The 23,886-nt window shown below is 34.8% G+C and overlaps 4 protein-coding genes across 4 annotated transcripts; 3 read left to right on the top strand and 1 right to left on the bottom strand.

Annotated features, from left to right (window-relative positions):
* The first annotated feature begins 6,252 nt into the window (after positions 1-6,252).
* On the top strand, positions 6,253-7,176 carry LOC114730800 (pathogenesis-related protein PR-1-like). Its single transcript, XM_028917915.1, has one exon. The coding sequence runs from the start codon at positions 6,322-6,324 to the stop codon at positions 6,838-6,840; it is 519 nt and encodes a 172-aa protein (XP_028773748.1). The 5' UTR covers positions 6,253-6,321; the 3' UTR covers positions 6,841-7,176.
* Positions 7,177-9,583: 2,407 nt separating this feature from the next.
* LOC114730788 (pathogenesis-related protein PR-1) lies at positions 9,584-10,576 on the bottom strand. Its single transcript, XM_028917899.1, has one exon. It carries the CDS (start codon positions 10,555-10,557, stop codon positions 9,967-9,969), a length of 591 nt encoding a protein of 196 aa, XP_028773732.1. The 5' UTR covers positions 10,558-10,576; the 3' UTR covers positions 9,584-9,966.
* A 1,939-nt stretch (positions 10,577-12,515) lies between these two features.
* LOC114730781 (xylose isomerase) lies at positions 12,516-17,786 on the top strand. Its single transcript, XM_028917894.1, has 21 exons — positions 12,516-12,547; positions 12,716-12,797; positions 12,894-13,001; positions 13,272-13,346; positions 13,442-13,571; positions 13,664-13,755; positions 13,953-14,009; positions 14,322-14,395; positions 14,470-14,524; positions 14,607-14,708; positions 15,129-15,180; positions 15,440-15,485; positions 15,567-15,622; positions 16,141-16,192; positions 16,310-16,389; positions 16,511-16,581; positions 16,686-16,726; positions 16,858-16,957; positions 17,092-17,163; positions 17,246-17,323; positions 17,493-17,786. The coding sequence occupies exons 2-21, from the start codon at positions 12,735-12,737 to the stop codon at positions 17,526-17,528; spliced, it is 1,440 nt and encodes a 479-aa protein (XP_028773727.1). The 5' UTR covers positions 12,516-12,547; positions 12,716-12,734; the 3' UTR covers positions 17,529-17,786.
* A 1,916-nt stretch (positions 17,787-19,702) lies between these two features.
* LOC114730710 (ADP-ribosylation factor 1) lies at positions 19,703-23,454 on the top strand. The gene is made up of 9 exons (XM_028917818.1): positions 19,703-19,860; positions 19,946-20,176; positions 20,282-20,320; positions 20,650-20,712; positions 21,437-21,455; positions 21,807-21,918; positions 22,548-22,595; positions 22,881-23,011; positions 23,147-23,454. The coding sequence occupies exons 2-9, from the start codon at positions 20,074-20,076 to the stop codon at positions 23,178-23,180; spliced, it is 549 nt and encodes a 182-aa protein (XP_028773651.1). The 5' UTR covers positions 19,703-19,860; positions 19,946-20,073; the 3' UTR covers positions 23,181-23,454.
* The last annotated feature ends 432 nt before the right edge of the window (positions 23,455-23,886 follow it).

Raw genomic sequence — 23,886 nt, 5'->3', positions numbered from 1 at the left:
TATGACTAGTGAGCCTTGTCTACTGATCACAGGACACATGAAGAACCAAGAAAACTACGTGCTGCCGGAAGATTTCAAAGTTCAAACCCTAGGGGGGGAACATTAATTCCTGTGCTTAACTGTACTTACAATATCCAATATTAATCCACTAGGATCTTCCCTGTAAGAGACTTTAGAAAGGGGACCAAAACTGAAATGGAAACATTATTTTCTAAAGCACAAAGTACATACAGATTATTAGAACATTCACCAGATCTATTTAAGAGCTAGATTCATTGATCTGACATACATTCTGCAGACAACACTTACGGCTAGAGCTCAAATAAACCCTAGAATATATATATATATATATATATATATATATATATGCACACACACAAACACTCGTCGATGAAGACCTCTCTATTCTCTAGCAAGCATACTTACATACACTTCCTGAAAGGTGCTCCCTTTTTCTTTTTTCTTTTTTTTTTTTGTTTTCCGTAGTGATGATGATCTGTAAGGGTCACGTTTAGTCCATACACACAGAGAGTGACATGTAATGGTGACTGGCGTTGAAACTCATAAATTAAGGCTCCAAATTGAGGTCCTCACTTGCAACTCTTGAGACATTGAATAGTATACAATAAATCATCAGTTTGTTATATATTTAATTTTCCATGGCCAGTACTATTTTTGTTCTATATTGTTTAGACATACATTTGTTCTAATGTTGAGAATCGAGTAGATTTTTTAATTAACCCTACATCAAAATCTAGAGGAAAACTAAGAAAAACACTTAATAAAGTCACAAAATAATATATTTAAGGGGGAATTACTATTAGGTTCCAAAAAAAGGATCTGAACACATAAAAATCTGTTAACAATTGAGAAGTATATAATGACAAGTTCCTGTATAAGAAACAACTACATGTTTGTGCTGTTCATTTTTCATTAAGACTTCTTGGTAATTAAATTACTTCCTTAAAATCCCGTAATAATTCTCCCAGTATAAACAGGGAGTTAATACCAATGGAGCACTATAGCATGATTTATATAGCCAATTATTGTGGTCATCATTGTTTGATTTATTTGGCACATAGAAATGCAAAACACACTACGTTCCACTGAGGAAATCCACATGAACCCTACTCGGCAATGCACTGGAGATAGTGCGAGTTTTGTGGTTCTAGATGAACTCACTCCAAAGGTGAATCAACCCAGGAAGAGAAGATAAAATTGGAAATACGTAGGATTTAACGAGTCAAAGTGCGATTTTACCAACAGTTAGACTTGTCTAGTAGTGGGCTACAGATTAGAAGATCATCGATCGAGTCTGAACAAGCCCCTCTTACCAGGCTGGTGAAATCTGTTTGTTTGACGTCTAGATCCCAAAGCCACCACCTTTGAGGAAAATCCAATAACTCATTCATTTCTTATAAATTTGATATCATATATCTATAGAGATTTTAAAGACAAATTTTTTGGGTAAAGTCTAAAGATCTCTCTCTCTTGCGCACACGTCAATTTGGTTTCATCATTATCCAATATTTGATAATATTTTTTAAAATATACGAAAATTTTAAAATAAAAACTACGATTCATTTCAAGCTAGTTTTATTTTTTTTTCAATTAATAAACATTTTTTCTGCAAAATATGTAGCCGAAACCAAATAAAACTCTTAGAAAGACCAAGAGATACAACCTGTCACACAAAACTCACATGAAAAAACAAGAATACAATAAAAAAAATCAAAAGAACTCAAAGAAAAGAAACAAAACAAGAAATAACCTATAAACAGAGAGTTATATGAGATAATTTAAGCAACCAGAAAATTAAAATTAAAATCAAGAAAGAAACAATAAGCAAAATATGCATCTGAGCTAACTGAGAATATTTTAGCAACCAAAAATTTAAAATATAATCCAAGTATATAAGATAACTTTTTTCGGAAAAAAACATATGTATAATTTTAACAAAATTCACTGAGGCTTGTATAACTTTCTTCTTCTTTTTTTTTTTAATTTATGCTAGACAGAAAGTTACTTCATTTCATCAATCAAATTAACTTTCTTGTGTAGTAAGAAGTAAATAGTTATAAATAATCACAGCTAGTTTATGCTAAAGTACCCAAAAAGAAAAACTGAACCCGCCCTTCTTTGGTTAATTTTTTTTTTTTTTGGGTACATTCTTTGGTTAATTTATGGTCGAAGGATAAACCACGTCCTTTTTCTTTTTTTGGGGGCCGAAGAAAGGCTCCTAAAAGTTCGCCGCGTCATAAGGCGGTTTCACACCACTTAGGATCATTTTGTCGGGCCCATGTTATTCAATCGAGCCTTTTAAGCTTTTCTTTTCTTTTTTTGGTTAACAGGGCCTTATGGGCAAGGCCTTTAACTGTTCTACAATGTTCAATAGGCCCTATTTCCCAGGCCTGCAGCAATTCAGGCCCATGGTTCAATCCTACCCTTCATAGTTGTCACCGAAAGTTTTGTTTTTAAATTTTTCTTGGAGGGTGTTTGGGTAATCTCAGAATCATTTTTCAGAAGCACTTTTTTTTAAATCAAGACAAACTCCTTCATATATTTACTTTGTATATCGTAAAAGCACTTCTGAAATCATGGTTTTAATCTTAGTCAAACACCTCCTTGGTCTTTGAGACCCGCGTCATACAAAATAGGATTGGGAAAAGGAATAATAATACTATATTTGATCCTTAATATAAGAGCTACTCTTTCGGTCCTAAATATAATACTCTTATAGTAAAGAGTAAATAATTAAGATATAAATATTAAGAAAATTATTTAATTTAATTTTTTATAACAAATATATGTTGTCTTTATTAAAATATTCTTATCAATCATGTGTATTAAAATTATCTGTTTATGAAAACTTGTTAACATGTGCAATTTCATAGTGATTACTTAAAGAAAGAAGAATAAATATTAGAGATAAAATAAATTAAAATATTATATTTAAGACTAAATTAAATATCAAACTAATTTTTAAATTGAGTAGCAAGATAGTACCAGAGAGCTTCCTCCTATAAATTGTTTCACTTTTATAATTTATGAGGCCTAACGTAGCATTTTGATGCATAAGTCAAGGAATGTGTTTCTATCTTGACTTGATAACCAATCATGTTTTAGTTCATGTATTACGGAATTCAAGCACCATTTTCGTATGGCTTCATCATGCTTAATAAAAATGTCATCTTCAATCATAAGAAATTAAATTGGTTAACAACTCATGTGAAGGAGAATACTATATACTTTTTTGGGTCAAGCTAATTCAGTCTCTAATCACCCTTCTTTCTTTGCTTGTGAGGCCTGGTATTTTAGAAATTGAGGTTGAAACTTAATACACAACCCTAGCTTGACCAATATATATCTTTGTGTGTGTGTGTGTGTGTGTGTGAATATTGAGTTACTGGATAATGTGAAGCGCAAGAAATTAATGAGGCGAGAAGTTCATGCACCAGGAAGCTACCATGGCAAAGGATATAGCTTACATCAACATGATGTTATGGAGATTATGCCAATATCTATTAGTTTTCAATATTTCACCAATCAGATATAGAAGACTTTTAGATATTGACATGCATGTGTAAAAGAAAAATTGTTCCAACCTATAGACTCTGTTTTTTTATCCCCCTTTTGTTGTCTTTGCAACATAGCCCCTTGTTTTTGACCATAATATCAAATATACCAGTTACGACATAAAATAAAATAGCATTAGCAAAGGAAGAGGCAAGATTAAAAAACAAACCAACATACACACCAACAACACAAGCAGGCAAATAAAGTAGAAAATCACCTAATATCTTGCTGCAAAACCTGCTTCCTCCGGGGAATATAATGAAAAGGCCGAGCTTGAGCATTTGACTCAACAATGATGACGAGGAAAGTGTGTATCCCAGGCTTCCAGAAGCAGTCCATATAATCGAATTCGGTTAAAGATGCAACATAGCCTTGTGTATTCCCAAAAAGAAGAAAGAAATGACATTCATTTCGGGCTTGTTTGAAACAGCAATTGAAGCCTTCAAAAATAGTTTTTTAATTATAATTTATGAAATACAAAATGTTTTGTTCTTGACTTACATCAAAGTATTTATAAGCAATTAATAGAAGTAAATACATGGGACTTAATATGTGATTTTTCTTTTTCCACCTTCCTTATTCACTCGCATGTCATTTGTATTGTCAATTCTTCGTTATTGTACAAATCAGAGATGAAGGGAGGATTATGATATAATAATATATATTAAAGATTGAGAATTGAGTGATTGAGCGGGTTAAGGGCTCGGTTACTGATTATCGGGCCATGAACTCAGCCGGGAATTAAGGCTCCGCCGATTCAGCCAGTGATGAAGGCGGCGCCATCATTATTCCTTCCCAAAAGTAAACCAACTAAATAACTTCCCTTACCTTCCACTCTTCCCTCCTATTACATATTGCTTTTTCCCTTTTTCTTTTTCTATTTCTATTTTTCACTTTACTTTATATAAATTTTGCATTTTACTTTTCGGATTTGAACGTAAGAATAGGTTACTTCTATTTACACAAACATCATTTCATCAATAATATTAATTGGGTCGATCAAACGGCAGGGGCTCAGTTTTCAATCCTATAAATAGGAAAGATACTTTGAAAAAATTACCGCTAATTAGTCTCGGCAACAATGCTTAAATCTAGTAATGGATATTAGGTAATTATATTATAAACTAATACAAAGTTCTTCTGACTTTTTTTTTGGAAGTGGTCACAGATATAGATATGTCCTCTTGCTCTTAGGAAGCGATGGTTCCATCTCTTTAACTCAACCATTTATCATTATTAAAAAAACTAATATAAATCACTTAATATATTTCAGGTACTTAGTACTAGTTTGTAACGATATACGGGCATGATCCACTTAAGAAAATTAATTAGTCTAATACTACCTCCGGTCCTTAATATAAGACCTTGTTTGATTTTTATTTTGATCCTAAATATAAGACCCTAATCTACTATGTCTCTCATATTTATACATTTTTTTCAAAATATATAGTCCTTTTAACAATAATAGTTCTAGCCAATATACTTGATTAGTAAGAATATTTTAGGAAAGACAACATCTATATATTATAAATAAGTAACTTAACTTCTTTTCTTAATCTTCTCAAATTAGTCAACTAGCTCTTATATATAAGACCGAAGGTAGTATATGACTATGAGAAAGTCTATCAAAGTATGAACCAGAGAAGAGAATATTTGCCGTCTTGCCCTATAAATAATTAAGCACGCAATAATATATAGACATACGGACCTGCCTCCTAATTATAGTGTTAATTAGCTTGCTCTCACACATGTACATAATAATACACTTAACATATATTCTTCCCTTTTATTAAAAAAAGGAAAAAACTAGTTTGCTTCATTCACAATTTCACATGTTCCGCCACATCTTAAGGCTCACGAACTCAAAGTCACATTCTATATATATTGATATTATTATAATTCTTAGCCAATCTTCACATGCAATTAGACGGTTAGACCTATCCAAACTGAGTATATAATTAGAGACGCCACCCTTCAGAATAACGCATCATCACATTCATATCTCTGATTCCTTGACTACTATTTATTAGTTTTTTTAGTAAAATTTTATATGGCTGGTATATAAGTTTATAACTTAACAGCTGTGGGGCTGCTTAAACATCTTAGTCAATATTTTAAAAAATTGTAACCTAATATCCATGCCTTATAAGAAATATAAGACAAGTTATTCGAAGTCACATCATTCTAATTTCTAATAATTGTGGCTTTTAATATTGAACTTTATGCAATACATGTGATCGAGTAGAGTTTGGATCTTTTGAAAAGGTAATTAAGGATGAGCATAACATACCCATATAACTTAGGTTGAATTTTATGAACTTGCGGGACGCCATCTCCACTACAGAGAATACAAATACGGTTGTAGTTGAATAGTGATGAACTAAGAAATCCTTGAAATGCAATTCAACGGCAAACCGTAGATGCATGGGCCCCTCAAAAGGAAAAAATGTGGCAATCATTATCGAACATGGATGCCATCTCATAGGTTTGAAAAATTCAGCTGCCCAATCACTCCAAAACCTACACTCTTTTTTTTAATATTTTTTTGCTGGCTTTTCCTTTGCTTCTTTCTTTTCCCTTTTGCTTTTTTTTTTTTTTAACCATCCTTCAAATGCCAAAACTTATTCGCACTCCTCACACCCTTTCTCCTTATAAATACTCGTCATCTTGGCTCACCTGTAAAAGCACTCCTCATAATAACTTCCCAACTTCTCTCTCAGGTGCCCATCCTTCCAATTCTTCCCAATGACACACTCTCTCGCCTACTTAGCCACCGTCTCCTTCTTCTTCCTCGTCCTCACCTCCTCGCCGGCGGCTCTAGCCTACCCCACCAAGAAACGAGCCAGCCTAACCAGGCAGCTGTTCCTGGGTCCTCAGAATGCGGCCCGATCGCTTCTGAGAATGCGCCCACTGGTGTGGGACCCGAAGCTCGCTCGCTACGCCCGGTGGTACGCCAACCAGAGGCGGCAAGACTGCGCCCTCCAGCATTCCAACGGCCCCTACGGCGAGAACATATTCTGGGGCAGCGGCTTCGGCTGGTCGCCGGCTCAGGCCGCGGCAGCGTGGGTGTCGGAGAAGAAGTACTACAATTATGGGTCGAACACGTGTGCGGCGGGGCAGATGTGCGGGCATTATACGCAGGTGGTGTGGAAGACGACGACGAGGGTGGGGTGTGCTATGATTAACTGCTCCGGCGGAAAGGGCGTGTTCATGACCTGTAACTATGATCCTCCTGGTAACTACATCGGAGAGAGACCTTACTGATCAACAATGACTTGTTTAGGTTTCTCGACGAGAGGAAGACAACGATCTCCAGAAGGAGGATAAAGACGCAGCAAATGTATACTATAATGTGTTAGCCAGATAGTTTCTGTCTCCGAGATTGAACTGCTTGTTCATGACGTGGATCTAAGTGTATTTGCCCAGTCCTCCAGTGGAATCACTGAGCTGGATCTGTTTTGTGTCGTCTTTGTTCAGTAAGTTGTATATGTGTCTTATTTATTTATGATATAAATTATATGTGTATGGTTAATTTGGAAGTGTAAAGGCTAGTCACATTTCCAAATGGGATCTGATTTATACGTCATCCCTTTTTATTAACTTGTCTCGATTTGAATTTTTATTTTGTGTCCAAATATATGGCCGATTTTAAATTTTAAAATATTATTTTTTTTAATAATACATTTTTTATAGGGATAAACGTAAATGGTTGAGATTCAAACATTTTCAGTCAAGGGTAACTTTTCTAAGGATGTTTTTCTGCACTTACACGGATACCTATTCTTTTTTAATAATACTCTCATAAAATAAAGATAAAGTGTGTGAAATAGAGATAGTTAAGATTTAGAATATCAGAATAGTATGATATTAATTAATGAGTAATTTTTTTTTGCTGTTTTAACTGTTTTTTCCCCCTTCCTCTTTCTGTCCTGTGACATGATGGGATTGGACTGGACTGCTTTGATTGAATTGGCTGACTCCCATTCTCTTGGCTCAATAATTATGTTAAAGTAAAAACACACGTAATTAGAGAAAAGACACGACAAAGAATTAATTAAGCTATGAAAATAAAGAAATCATCATTATAAAAATTTTGTTCTCAAAATGAATAGTGGTATTAATTCAATTTCCATTTTTGTTTTTAAAAAAATAAAACATTAGGAAAGCATAAAATCAGCCAAAAGAATTGCAAAAGCCAAAAAGCAAGCTAGCAAGCAAAGGACAAAGGATTTTGGGAAGTTTCAAAACGGTCCAAAACTCTCAACTAGACCATATAAATTTGGATGAATTAGGACAATGTCCGGTTTGAAAACATTTTTCAAAAACTGATCTAAAAAAGTTTTTTTACCACATAATAACGTAAAAATTTTCGAGTCAGTCATTTCGAGCCAAAATACCCATTTATTACCAAAAAAGAAAAACACATTTATTAGTGAATAGCTTCTGTCAGCTCAAGCACCAACTGGTTTAGTAAATCCACCATATCATTTTGCTGCAGCCCACGTGGTCCCTCAAGAAAATTCGGTTATGAATTTTTACCAAATAATTTTGCTCCCATCAGAGCTTGCAATCTATACATAATTAAAAAAATATAACTAGAGTAACGAGTTTCATTAAGAGATTATCATTATCTATTAATATATTTGATTTCAATTTGCTTTTTTTGGTGTATAGCATCGAAATGTAAGATGGATAAAATATTTTTTTAAAATATTTTCTAATAAAATAAAATAAACTCCTTCACATATTTATTTTGTATACTTTAAAAATATTTTTAGAGTCATTGTTTGGCTTTCATCCAAACATTTTTTTAAATTTAACACTCCACATCACGCACGCATCATTTATTACTTCAGTCATGCATAACACTAACGCACAACGACGTATGGGTAGGATGGTAATTTTATACTTATGTCAAACCGGCCCCATAGGCCCCCACACACGTTCGCAAACGAAGAGTTCGCAGGCAAGCCATGTGCAGCGTGACGATAATATGATTGGGTGTTTTTTTTGGGTATGATTGGGTCTTAAGTTGGGTCTTAAGAAATTCTTTCTTTGTTACGTTATCTTAGTTAAAACTCTTAATAATTCATACTACCTCCAGTCCGGTTTTTAATAAAAGAACTTACTTAATTTTTATTTTAGTTATAAATATAAGATCTCAATTTATTTCGTCTCTCATATTTGTCTTATTTTTTTCAAGATAATCCTTATAATAATAGTAGTTATACCTAATACACTTGACTAGTAAAAATATTTTGAAAAAAAATATTTTTATTAAATAACTAATTTAACTAATTTTTTAATCTACTAAAATTAGTCAAATAGTTTTGATATTAAAAACATGAAGTAGTAGCAAATATCATTATCTCAGCTGACTGGGCTTGCTATTACGGGCTCACGTAAACAAAACCCAAAAAGTTGCACAAAAAATTCAACAAAACTTAGTTTAATTGATAAGGTGCTGACTTGTAACTTATAAGGTCATAAATTTAAATTTTCTACTAATATAAGGATCTTGTTGATACAGCGATTTATAAATACTTTTATAAATATTTTTTGAGCTTGAAAATATAATTTAGTTTTGATGAGCCTTCATGACCCAACTCACACGGGGAAAAAATCTAACAAAAGAACTTATGGATATGCAAGAGGCATTCCGGGCCACATGGGATTTATCGTCGTTTTCCCCTTGTTCTTTTTTGAAATGTACGCATGTGATTGAAATAGTCTTTTTAGAGACATGCATGCAATTTAGCTAACTCATAAAGATTCGAAAAATTAAATAATTTCTTTAACTAGCTAGCATTTGGAGTTGGAGGGATAATTTATATGTTCTAATTTTAATTTTTTAAACGATAAATTTATGTTTTTAAAAAAGTTATAAAAATTTTTTTTTATTTTAAATCGTGCATATATAATAAGATAAAAAAACTAATAATGATGATGATGATGATAAATTTAAGCAGTTGAGATTTACAATATTCAGATGCTCATGGAGTACTGGTCTTGAATCTTGCTGCCTGATTTATAGAAGTGAAGACAACTTTTTCAGTCAGACTCTATAAAGTAATTGTTCTGGCTTTTCAGGATCTAAATATAGCAGTATTATTTTATTACAGACCTGACCCATGCAATACAGAGAGTTCAATCTCACATCTAAAATCCATCAAATACCTAATTCACACCCTTTTACGTTTATGCACTTATTTTGCTCAAACCACAAATCAGTTGACGAAATTAATCCCTCATTCCACCTCCCACAAGTATATAAATACATACAAATTCACACACACACCCACTAGATTCTAGCTAACACTAACATCTAAACGCAGTTAATTAACCCTCTAATCAAACTTGAAATGAAAGCTTACTTATATTGGTCTTATATCAGTATGGCCGTTCACCGACATAATTCCCAACTGGATCATAATTGCAAGTCATGAAGACGTCCCCGTCGTCACAAACAACCCTAGCGCAGCCGAGCCTCCTGGTGGTCTTCCACACTATCTGAGTATAATGGCCACACATCTGGCCAGGCTCGCACGTGTTAGTGGCATAAGTGTAATATTTCTCTTCGCCGGCCCAGGCTCTGACGGCGTCCGTCGGAGTCCACGAGGAGCCACTTCCCCAGTATATGTTCTCTCCCAGCTTGAAGTCGTCCTCCGGGAAGGAATGCTGCAGCTTGCAGTCTGACTTCCTCTGTCCCGCCCACCACCTCGCGTACTTCTCCAGCTCGAAGTCCCACATCAATGGAAACTCCCACTTCGCTGCTCTTACGAGGTTGTGCGCGAACAAGAATTCTATGGACTCTGTTAAGCAACCCCAGCATAGCTGCTTCGAGATTCGGTATATGGTCTGGTTGTCTGGTCTTTTCTGCAGCTCTGATGAAGAAGAAGAAGAAGAAGGGTTTAGTGAGAGGGTGATAGTGGAAGCGAAGATGACAGAGAGAATGAAGAAGAAAACCAAATGGGCTTTCATGTTTACTGCAAGTCTTACAGGGCACTAAAATTTGAGGTCTGTGACCTTCCTTTTATACACGTAGGCTGGCGCCTGTAGAGTTTTGGGGAATTTAATAAGAATGTGGCCAATAATTGTCTTCGAAAAAAAAATCAACATGAAAGCTTATGCTGTTTAAATAATAAAAAAAAAATAAGGCAAACATTAAAATGGAGAGTCTTGTGATTTATTTGTCGGATCAACAGGTGAGGAATGGGGCTGAATAGTGAAGATGCGTGAGAGGAGGAGGGCCAGTTGCGGTGAGTATGGTTTGAGGAGCACGCGCAAAGTTATGTGAAGTGAATAGCGTTAAAGCGGGGGTAAAGTGGTATTTTGTGGGGGGAGTGATAGGGAAACGCAGAAGACGGCGTGGCAGATAGGCAAAATAAGAAGGATAGTTATAATGTTGGGGAGAGGAAAGAGGCGTCTCGTGAGTGCGAAGGAGGGAGGGGGGAGGGCTTAAGTTGAGCCCGTGAGTTGTGGTTTGTCCATATTATAGGAAGTTTCAAACATCTGTGCCCACCATGGGACGTTCTAGAGTTACCCGCCTGGCTTTATATGCCCAAGGCCACATCATTATCATTATTCTCACAAATCCCCACCCAAAACTCCCTCACTTTTCTTAAAGACCCAAAAAAAAAAAAAAAACAGAAAACGGAAAGCCCCACAGTTTGTGTTCCTACCAAACGGTAGATCTTACTACACGCATCTAATGATTGAGTGCCAAACCACCCTCTCCCTGACCATCCATTCCCAAAATTTCAAAACAGCCCTCCTACATCTTAGATTTCTCAGTTCATATCTTTAAGACTTGTTTTTTTTTCCCCTTAACTTGTATTTCTTTTTGCGTACAAAGGGAATATTTTTTTTTTTGGGTACAAAGGGAGTGATTAGTCTTTTTTTTTAAAAAAAAGCATGGGAATCGTTGTATTGGAGGCTCCTATTCGAAACACTGTCGGGCACTAAATATGAACAACTCTCCTAATAAGAATTCAAACTTTGATTCATCATATTATGAGAAATTAGTCTCTTTTGTTAGACCTAACCCTACTGGTGTAAAGGGAGTGATTAGTTTATTGCTGCCACGTGAGACACATTATTGGGGCCACAAATTAGCTCGGGGAACTCCGTTATTTTGGACTCATTGGGCTTTCCGAAACATGCCTAAACTGGCCTACTCATCCAAAGTTGACCCATAACTAAGAGGATCAATGCGTCAGGCTAGGATCATGCTCTAATGTACCATTTTTCTCTAAGAAAAAAGAGATAATACTCGAGGGTCATGCTTTAATGATAGATTAACTCCAATATGAAAATATCTGTGCTTAGGAAAACCACAAAAAAAAAAAAAGCTTACCTCACATTTTATCGGTATTTAATGAATAATATCTTGAGCAAAACTTATTTAAGTTCTATTTTCCTACTATTTATGTCTTTCAAGTAAATATAATTTTTTTTAAAAAAAATTGAATCTTATCAAGAAATACAAAATCAATCAAACAAGTAACAACTCATATATTCTTAATTTCTTAAAAAGTTAACTTCTCATCCACAACCTATATCTTTTCGTTCATAAATACTTTTAAAAGCTACGGTTCTTTTCTATTTTTCCAACATAAAAGCGACATTTCTATAAAAATATATTTATCAGGTCAAAAAAATATACTAGTATTAAATAGGGATACAAAAATGTGATAGCTGTTGAAACGTTGGCAAAGTATCAATGTTTTTAATGTCGTCAGTAATTGCCACGTAAAATATCCTTCATATCTGATCTTTTGTTGATCTTTATCCAAATCCAAATCGGATGGCCGTCATAATCCAATATTTTATTATATATAATAATTATATATTATATAATAATTAGTAATTGTAACTCCACAATCGGTCAACCTGTATATATTAGTCATAGATCACTTGGGTTTCGCCAGTAGGAAGTAGTCGAGTTCGGTTCGTCCTAGGATCGGAGTCTGTAAGTCATTCTCTTCGTTCCCCTACTTTTCGGATGAAAGCGTTCTCCTTTTTGTTTATGATGCAATGTCGAAACCTGTTTTCAGCTCTTATGTAACAATCCCACGGACAATCTGGAATTCATCTGTCTTTTTTATATTTGCTCACAGTTTAATGTTTTTCCCCGCAGTTGTCAGCGTAAAACCAGGATGATGAAAGCTGGGAAAATATTGTTTCTTCTTCTTTGTTTGAATGTGTTTTCTTATGCAGTGGTATGAAGCAGTACTATTTATGCTTTTTCTTGTTAATAATTATTTCTCTGTATGGATGTTCATTTTTTTTCTTTTCCAATCATCGTCGGCAAGCAGATTTCTGCGCAGCCGCAGACTTGCCCTGCTGAGAACGCTGATGAATGTGGCGATCCAGATGGGTGGGAAGGGGAATTTTTCCCCGGCATCCCCACAATTAAATATGAGGTAGATTTACTCATGGCTTACTTATATTTTTTGTAAGGATGAATAAGTGATTAATCTTCTGTAAAAGTAGGTCTAATTTAATTCTAGAAATTTTCCCTCTCTCAATTATCCACTGAAGACGTTGGCTGCCTTCTAGAAAGGGGGAAATGAAATACAGTTTGATTGGCCTCAAAAGAACTAGCCTTCCCCTGTGTTGTCGATGAAAAGGTCATCTGGAGAAATCTAAATGATAATTCTTGTTTGTATTTACATTTGTGTATTTAATTTCAGGGCCCCTCTAGCAAGAATCCACTCTCATTCAAATATTACAATGCAGAGGAGGAAATTCTTGGGAAGAAAATGAAGGTTGGGTTTTTATTTCTATTCATGTTTATTTTAATTAATACTTTGATCATCCTCATGCTATTATCTTCTCACTGAATTTCCTTCTGGAATGGCAGGATTGGTTCAGATTTAGTGTTGCATTTTGGCACACTTTCCGTGGAACAGGTGGTGATCCATTTGGGGCACAAACCAAATTTTGGCCATGGGAAGATGGTACTAATTCATTAAATATGGCTAAAAGAAGAAGTACGTTACCAGATGACCCTCATTTTGATATACTTCATATTCATTCAAATAATCATATATTATGAGAGACTGATTTCTCTTATTTCGCGCAGTGAGAGCTAATTTTGAATTCCTAAACAAGCTTGGAGTGGATTGGTGGTGCTTCCACGACAGGGACATAGCCCCTGATGGGAAAACTCTTGAGGTGAGCACCCTGTGAAGATTTTCTATGTCACATGCTGGAGGGAATGGCTTATGCTTTTTCATTTTCTATTCCTGAAAATAGAACTCTCCAACTATGATTGTAGTTGTTGGAATTAGTTTTATTGAGTAACTGTCTGCTATCCTATTTAAGGTTTTAATCTGCTTTCTGAGTCTTTAGATTTGTACTGCTTGTCTCAGGAAGCTAATGCAAACTTAGATGAAGTGGTGGCCCTTGCCAGTAAGCTCCAGAAAGAGGTATTTTTTGACATTATCAAACAAGTTGATTTTAATTAAATTCTACATGCGTCATTGGCAGGTATAACTTCTGTGGACATGATGTCCTGTGTGATACAAGGAAATTATAATATGACTGGGACGTTATTAAGATGTAGACTCTTTTATTGTTTTTAACCTGACGTCACAAAACTCCATATAGTATTGATTTTGTTCAAATCCTGTGTGTTTTTTAGGTCAAGCACACTTTTCCGCAAATTATGTTCAAACATGTATATTTCATTATGCAAAACACCCTTATGCTTGTGATAACTATTTTCTTTGTCGAGACAGAATAACAAGAAAGTTTTATGGGGAACAGCTCAGTTGTTTATGCATGCCCGTTATATGCATGGTGCTGCAACCAGGTAACTTATATATGGCCTGACATATATGATTCTTGTTCATGGACTCGTGGCTCACAAAATGGATTGCCTCGCAGCTCTGAATTAGGAGTGTATGCATATGCTGCTGCTCAAGTGAAGAAGGCAATGGAGGTACCTTTCTGTGTTTACATATACAGGTGCCATTGCTATTTTGGAACCGACTTTATTGTACTGATACATATACATATTGTAGGTCACCCATTACTTGGGGGGTGAAAATTATGTCTTTTGGGGCGGCCGTGAAGGTTACCAATCTCTTTTGAACACAGACATGGAACGGGAACTTAATCATCTGGTGTGTCTCTGACTATCTGCAAACTATTTTCATTGGATATCCTTGAATTTGGTTATCAATAAAACAAAAGAAGGATTGCTTCAAGTGAAAGTAAAAGTCAGTGGAAATGAAGAATGGAGACATTGCCATGTGAAAGTCAAACAAAACATAATGATTGCAATAAAGAGAAGTTTTAAGAAGGGAAAAAATTCATATGGCACCAAAACTGGGTATCTTTGGGGAAAATGAATTTGTTTAACTCCACAAGATGCGTAATCTCTTGAAAAGCATGTCTATTCCTTGTGGTCCGTATCTAATGAACTGATATACTTTCAGGATTACGCTTTTGATATTTAATATTTATGGATGCCTATGCCAAACATTGAATAGTTTGTCTCTAATAAGTTCCATGTTGTTGTCTGTTAATTTATCTGCTTACAGGCCAGGTTTCTTGAAGCTGCTGCTGCTTACAAAAAGAAGATTGGATTTAAAGGTATCTTCTTTGAAATTTCCTACCAATAATTAAGTAGCTTAACCATCGTATACCATTAAAACAATAGAGCCTACAGCTAATCATCCAATTACGAATTAAATATTTACAGCTGCTCAATTTTCGTTTTGCCTATCATACCAAACTTTCGTGGGACTTTTCATATCTGTTTTACTTTTCCTTCCGCCCTCTTTCTGTGTCTCTCTCTCATGGATTACGTTTTCCTTACGTGGTTCCCCCCCCCCCCCCTATCCGATGTCAGGGACACTGCTGATTGAACCGAAGCCACAAGAACCTACAAAACATCAGTAAGTTTCTTCCCTGTCTATTATTAAATCGGGATTTTTTTTTTCACATCTTAACTAAATCACAACGTTGTATTCCTTTAGATATGATTGGGATGCTGCAACCACTGCCAATTTCTTGCGGAAATATGGACTTACAGGTAATTTTCACTTGTCTCCTTATTTCATTGGCTTTTACTCAAGAACAAGAAGTTGGATTCTCAAATATTTTCCATGATAAATTTTATGTTTACTGTAGGTTTCACATTTTGATGTCAAAGAGATATTACTTTCTTATCCATTTCCTGCTATATTTCATCTCGTGTGATCTAAATGCTTTAGTCTACGGCTTTGTTGTGCTTAGTAATTTGTCCTTGATATGGTCGTTGCACATGAATTTGTTCTCCCACTACTGCCGAGTTAATGACTGGATTGGCCTTCTTTCAAAAGGGCTGAGACGGTTTATTCTATTATTTCTTTGGCCGATACTTGTTTAAAGAAAATAGAGAACCAAGTCGGGTTTTCTACTGACTAACTGCTGAAGCGAGGTTAACAAAACAAGGGTTCAAGCATGAGAGTCTTCTATTATAATTAAAATGTTCTTCACGTCATGTTGAGAACTATGTTAGCCCCAGCCTACTATATACTCAATCTGATCTGATTCCATTTTCTTCTGTAGGAGAATTCAAACTGAACATAGAGTGCAACCATGCAACCCTGTCTGGTCACAGGTAAATCAAACACTGAAGTATCGTAGTTTCTTGATGGTATTTGCTATTTTCAATATGATAATCATTACTGAAACTGTGGACTTGTCTGTAAACCTTCAACCCCTGTCATCACAAAAGCTGTCATCACGAGCTTGAAACAGCAAGAATTAATGGTTTGTTGGGAAATATTGATGCAAATACTGGTGATCCTCAAGTTGGTATGTATCCTCTCTTTCAATCCAGAAAATAATATTTTCTTGTACATTACCACAGAACTTCACTTCGTGCCATCATAACCCTTGAGATTGAAAGTTGTAATGTGAAGCCTTTGTACTACAGGTTGGGACACAGATCAGTTTTTGACAGACGTTGGAGAGGCCACAATGATTATGCTCAGTGTGATCAAGAATGTATGAAACACGTCTCTTAAGTTGCATCATGACATGCGATAAACCTTGTCATTAGAAATGCAAGCTCATTTGTCTGGATTCTTGTCTGTTTTTGTCTTTGCCAGGGAGGACTTGCACCTGGTGGATTCAACTTCGATGCAAAACTGTGAGTAGCCTAGTTTCTTCTGGCACCATGAAGTTTTTTTTTTCCCTTATGGGTTGATACATATCTGATAAAATTGTGGTGCCAAATTCGTTAATTTTCTTTCTAATTTTCTACACAAAACAATGTTTTAGGCGGAGAGAGAGCACAGATGTTGAAGACTTGTTCATTGCGCATATTGTTGGAATGGATACCATGGCACGTGGCCTCCGGAATGCAGCCAAGTTAATCGAGGTAATTTGATGTAGACCCATGTAACAATAGTATATTTCTGGGGTGTGGACTATTCTTTTGGAAGTTTCACATTCATAATTCATTTGTATTATCCTACGAGTGAAACTAAATGTTTTCCATTATCTCAAAAAAAGGATGGTTCTCTGGCTGAACTCGTGCGCAAGCGATATCAGAGTTTTGACACTGAACTAGGGGCTCAAGTAGAGGTAACTTCCTTTCCTTCCCCTCAATTTGGCCCTTCCTTTTCATTGAATGCTCCTCGTACTTAAGATATTCTTGTTGCAATAGGCTGGTAAAGCTGACTTTGAAACGCTTGAGAAAAAAGTCAAAGAAATGGGTGAACCAAAGGTTCCTTCTGCTAAACAGGTATTGCACATATTATGTACTTCTTTTGCTGAAGAGAAGAAACTGAGAGTGGTCTTTCTGTTCATTTGTTTGTTTGTTTGGGTGAAATTTGCCTGTTAAATTTATTTGTCCTATGCACAGTAATAACTATGGCATAAATTTTAATACGGCTTTGTTCAATGTTTTGCAGGAGCTAGCAGAGATGATCTTTCAGTCTGCTTTGTAGGAAGTCTCATCGTTTTTATTTTGATAATCGTTTGTTTAGTGATGATTCAGATATTTAGGCTTTCCTAGTTTCTTTTTTTTCTTTTCTTTTTTTTTTAATAATAAAACATGGAAAATACTAAGATCCACGTGGTCCTGCACATTTCTCCAGTTAAGTGCTTAGCGAACAGATTTCTGGCAGAAAATTATGGATCGCACACAGGCCATGACAAAATAAATATGACTTGTTCATGAATAATGATGCTTTAGCTTTTTCTAAGGTTCCTTTCTTCGTCAATAATCGTAGAATGACCATTATTATATTATTACTTTCGATAATTTGTTTGATTTTTATTTTAGTTTTAAATATAAGATTTTAATTTACTTTATCTTTCATTTTTTTTTAGAATAATATTTATAATAATAGTAGTTCTAACTAATATACTTGATTAACAAGGATATTTTTTTAAAAAAATACCTATTTATTATTAATAACTTATTTAACTAATACATGATTAGTAAGAGTATTTTAGTATTTTAAGAAAGATAATATTTAATTATTATAAATAATTAACTCTAAATTTTTTTAATTTACTTAAATTAGTCAAATAATTTTTATCCGTCGGTAATAAAAACGTAAAAGTCCAAGTTTTCTTAAGCTGATTCGTCAAAATTTTAGTAAGATTATTTAAATTATGTTTTTAATTTTTTTTTTTAAGTTGACTTGTTCATCCTGATGGGTATGATAATTCACATTTAGTTTGAAAGAATATTATGACTATTAAAAAATGTTTTTCTTTCTAATCTTCTCTTCTCGTAGATAGAACTTCTTTTTTTTCTTTTTCTTTTTAATGGTAAATTGTATACTACTAAATCAAAAGGTTACAACAAAACAAAGACTCAGCTACCTATGCTCTCATTAATTTCCGCCTTTTGAATAAGAGGTGGAGATTGATTAAAGATGTAAAAGATTTCTAAAGACCTATGGGCGAATTTAGCTTAAGTGTGCAGTAATGTTTTGATCCTTTCAAATATGCCTGATATGAACCTGCCAATTCCTATTAAAAATCAACCTAGCATCATCCACTACATCCTTATACGAGTGGTCATTATCACACCCCTACCTATGAGATTAACAACGTTAATACAATCAGTAGCTAAAAGAATCTTTCGAAAGCCTCTATTCCAACATAATTGCAGACCGATGAAAGCTTGCAGCTGAACCCCAGAATCCAAGTATTGTTGATACTCCTTACAACACCTCCACAACTGCTGTCTCCACTAGGAAGCACAGAGCCATCAATTTCCAGTGTCACTCTATCTTGCTCTTCTACTCTGAAACTCTTCTATCGAAACTTTTTCCTTGCAGAACTTGCACTTTCTTGATAAATCCCTATCCCATGAAGCTCTGAAGAAAGAAGTTTTCCCCATATCCTTGTCCATACCTTCCTCTTCATTGAACAGCTTATTACACCGTGCAACCCAAATGTCCTAGCAAAGATACCTAAAAAGATTAAAAGCATTATGTTGGGAGATATACGTTAGTACTTTTCAACGATTTTTTTTCTCTGCCTGCAAGAAAATTGAAGGATTTAAACTTAAAAGGTGTTTGGCAAGATGAAAAAGTGCTTTTTAAAAGCACTGTTCTTCAAAACAAGACAAACTCCTCCACATATTTACTTCGTAAAATGTAAAAGCACTTTTAAAACTCTGGTTTGGTTTTCATTCAAACATCCGTGGATGTAAAAACACTATGCAAAGAGATATACTTTTAATTACGTCAATTATTGTTTAGATATAACTTAATAAAATCATGTACTACTTTTCCTTTTTAATATAAAGTCTACTTAACTAATTTAAATAGATTAAAAAAATTAGTTATAATTATTTATCAAAAATATGTGTTGGTTTTTCTAGAATATCCGCTTAAATCATTTACATTAAAATAACTGCTTGCTGCAAACTCTCTGCGTTGAAATTGATCGAACTCTTATATTTATAACCAAACTCAATTCTTGTTTAATTTTTATATTAAGGATGGGAGCTAATATTAAATAATTTTATAGAAAAAAATAATTTCCCAGATATTGAAGAATTCGGGTCAAGCGGAACCTTGCGAGCCCAGCCCAGGTTAAATAATCCACAACGCACTAGTGGTGACTAGATCCCGAACGCACCGGGAATTAAGCATCCTGCCCGGTTCCCTCTAATTCCGTTGGTTCCATTTCCTTCTCCATTTTCGTTTTCGTTTTCCTCTGAGACGGATAAGCTAAGCTTCACAGACTCAACTTTTCTATCTTCCATCCTGATCCTCCTCTGGCAATTCAATCGCAGGCCCTCTCCTTTTTCCTCAGGCACGTGAATTCTCCCTCACTCGCAGTTGTATGCTGTTCAGAATCATAGTCTTATTGACATTGATTGCTTTTCGTGATTTGGCAGGGAGCATCAGGGCTCTGCTTTACGATCTGATCTGATTTTCTTCAAAACACTTATGCATGTTTTTCTAGTGAACTGAATGCTATTCATGCGCTAAGAGCATTCTGCCTGTCCCTCTGCGGAATCGGAACATGGGTTTGGTGTTTACGAAATTGTTTTCTTCTCTATTTGGTAGCAAGGAAGCTCGAATACTTGTTCTTGGTCTCGACAATGCGGGAAAAACAACAATTCTCTGTATGTATCTGAGCTCTGTGCTGGTCCACCCTGAGTGAATTTTGCTTTGATAATTTTTTTTTTGGGGGTAATTGATACGTGGTTGTTTATGTCCTACCTTTATAGATCGGCTTCAGATGGGCGAAGTTGTCTCCACTATTCCAAGTTGGTACTCTCTCATTTTAGATCTGGACAAATCATGCTTTCTTTTTGAATAATTGGTTTGTCTACATTGGTTGCCAGCTGCAGAGCAGATGTTTTAGTTGTGAATTCTTATTTTAGTGTCATATCGTATCCTGTTATATTTCTGGGAACTCATTCTGTTAAAACCATATCAATCTACCGAACAGATATGTACAACATGTCGATTCTCATATTTCTTGGTCCAAGATATGGAAAATTAGAATTAGAATACCGACAGTTTGTATATATGCTGTTAGACATTTCCTTATTTGAAGTTATTACTGACAGTTTTATTTTTTTATTTGATGCAGCAATTGGGTTTAATGTTGAAACTGTGCAATACAACAACATTAAATTTCAAGTCTGGGATTTAGGTAAGGACTTAAGTAACTTGTTTACTTGACATAGCCGGCATATGTTTTCATTGGACTTATAATGACAATGGCCAGGAGGTTTTAATTTTATATATGATAGTTCGATAGCTTAGAATCCTCAAAATGATTGTCCATTTCGCATTTCTGAGTCCGTCCAAATAGTGATCAGAAATTACTATCTTTTCACATATATATCTTGAAAGATAGATGACTGGCGAATTGAACCAATGAAGCTCTCAGCCTGTCTCATTGAGCGCACAAGCTGATGCCAGACTTAAGAAGCTTCCGGTGTTAGGGCTAGATAATATTAGTACGGCGCATAAAGCAACTAGGAGATGACATTTCGTCTTCTGTTGACCTTCTGTATATTTTTTTATTGCTATCATTAAATGTTCATGGAAATCAGATAGGTTGAAAATACAAAGAAACCTTGGAATATTCTTTTCTTTTTCCAGGTTGATGGAAATCTAGTAGGTTAAGAAGACTTAAAGAACCTAGCAATAATTTTGTCCTGTTTCACGTTGGTCCTTTTTTTTTATTCTTGTCTTTTTTCTATTCCTTTTAGTAAGTAATAAATACGCCAACTCAGACAACTATAGAACTTCTCTGGTTTCATCTTAGTTTATTGTTCTCAATATAAGCTTATAATTTCATGAGAATTGACATGCATTTGTAACATAAGAGGAATGTTTCTTATTCTGATGGCTTGCTTTTCTTGAAACAGGTGGGCAAACAAGTATTAGGTAAGCATTTTGGATTCTCTTTTGCTTCATTGAGCTCACAGTGGTGAAATAGATAAGAGCATTCGAACCATGTGGTTTTGCCAAGCAGAAATTTAGAAGATTATTGTATAATACATTAATTAATCGGCCACAACTTTTAAAGATTGCCATATAATTAAGCCTGAACATCAACTAGTATTTCTGTGTCATTCAAGTTAGATCCACTTGATCTAAGTGGATGCATGATCAAAAATGAACTGTTATTTTATTAATTTATATCTAGGCTATGTTGCTTTTCGCCATGATCTGTTGAAAATAAACTTTCGATTGGAATCTTGAGCACATCTTTTTATTTTGGTTTTTCATCCATAGGCCTTATTGGAGGTGTTACTTTCCAAATACTCAAGCAATCATCTATGTTGTTGATTCAAGTGACGTTGACAGGCTTGTGATAGCTAAGGAAGAGTTTCATGCTATCCTGGAGGTATGCTAATCATGGTTAAAGTCTTGAGACATATGCAATGTTTTATATGATGTGAACCCTTGTCTATTCCATAAACTATTAAGTAAATATGACCAGTAAACAGAGGCATATCACTTGGAAGGCAGGGCAGGCGTTGTAAAAGTTGTTAGCAATAGTGGCCCATTTGCAATTTTGGTCTATGTAACTAAGGTGGATGCTTTTGGTAAATGTAATGTGGATTTAAAGTTTATCTTGTAGTTATATTTAGCAGCTTTCACTTGCAAACGGTTGTTCTGAATTGAAAGACTGATATGACTAATAAAAAATAGCTTCTTATTAGCAGCCTTGGCTTGGTTATAAGAAATGAGTGCTTGAGCAGTTTCTGTAGTATGTGTTAACTATTTTCGTAACCAAGTAATTTGATACTATCATTAAGCACACTGGTCGATGCCCAATAACCACTTTCCATTTCTAAGTTATTTGAGATTCATATATCTGCATGCTTTATTTGTGAAAGTAATACCAAATAATCTCTATTTTTTATCCCTCATACTTGACCTTTACCCTTGGAGTAGATATGTGTTGTATCCTGTTAATCTTTGCCAACTTATATGACCCGTTACGTTTTTTATTGTTGAACTTTTCATCAGGAGGAGGAGCTTAAAGGGGCGGTTGTTCTCATTTTTGCAAATAAACAGGTTAGTTAATTTTGTTTGTCGGGTTCTCATAGTCAAGGAGAAAATAGAAAGGGGAAACGGAAGAAGACCTTGTGAATAATACAAAAGAGATTATATCAATAAGATTTTAGTCTGCTGGAAGTCTTTGCTATATGAAATCGAGCTAGAAAATATTAATATTGTTCATGGGGATAGATGCAATTATATATTCAGAAGTGATATGCTTCAACATACGTTTTGCCCATATAACAATTAAAGAATTGATTATGTGATTTTTGTGTAAATGTATCTCTCTGTTTTATGCAGGACCTTCCAGGGGCCCTTGATGATGCCGCGGTGACAGAGGCTTTAGAACTACACAAGATTAAAAGTCGCCAATGGGCAATTTTTAAAACTTCTGCCATAAAAGGCGAAGGAATTTTTGAGGGGCTGGACTGGTGAGTCAAATAAGATTGAAACCGTATTTTGTTACAAATCTGAGCTTCCATGCTGTTGGCAGACTTGGTGCGCTGTTCCCGCACCGATCAGTTTCATGGTGTGCAATTTAAGTTATGAGCTTTCTATTGTTGTAGGTTGAGTAATACGCTCAAATCCGGAGGTGGCTAAGCCTGGCACTGTGTCAGATCCAAAGATGAGATGCTCCATCTGACCGATGTAAAAGGAAGGCTGACATGTATTTTCTAGTTTCTATAACTTACACAGTAATCTATCATGAATGATTTATATTTGCAAGATCATTTTATTCATTTCTCATATACATGTATATGTGTTTGTGTTGATAAACATGATGAACTCTGATCACTTGGCTGTCGTGAGCGGCATTTTTCTTGGGCTTTTTATTAATGTTCTCTCATTCTATCCTTGTTTTATCCTGGGAAAATCTTCTTGTTCTGATTTGATTGAGTAAATGGATTTAGATCATCTTAATTTTGCAAGAAATTGGTTGATGGCGTCAAGAGATAGTGCGTGGTATGTGGGATTTAATAAGCTTGTATCTAGCTGGAATAGTAGGGATTTGAGTTTGAACCAGGTTCATTCTTTGGGTAAATAAAATTTTATTTATGGATATGGATTTGGATTTGATTCAAATTCAAGCAAATTCTTTTACAATTTCAAATACCTAATTTACCGTAATTATTGTAAATATCAAACATCCTCTTTCAATGCTATCCGGATATGTGGACAAGTCATATGGGAAAACTCTTTTTTCTTCTTTGTGGGTTCTTTATTTTAAGTAGTATTCAAACAAAGGATTTTAAATACATATTTTGAATATGATATTTTAAATCTTAAATCCAAATCCATATGATCA

The sequence above is a fragment of the Neltuma alba genome, unplaced genomic scaffold (assembly GCF_004799145.2).
Source record: "Neltuma alba isolate B1F8T4 unplaced genomic scaffold, ASM479914v2 tig00012763_pilon, whole genome shotgun sequence".
NCBI lineage: Eukaryota > Viridiplantae > Streptophyta > Magnoliopsida > Fabales > Fabaceae > Neltuma > Neltuma alba.
Note: the sequence above shows the minus strand (reverse complement) of the source record. Positions and strands in the feature narration are given on the sequence as shown.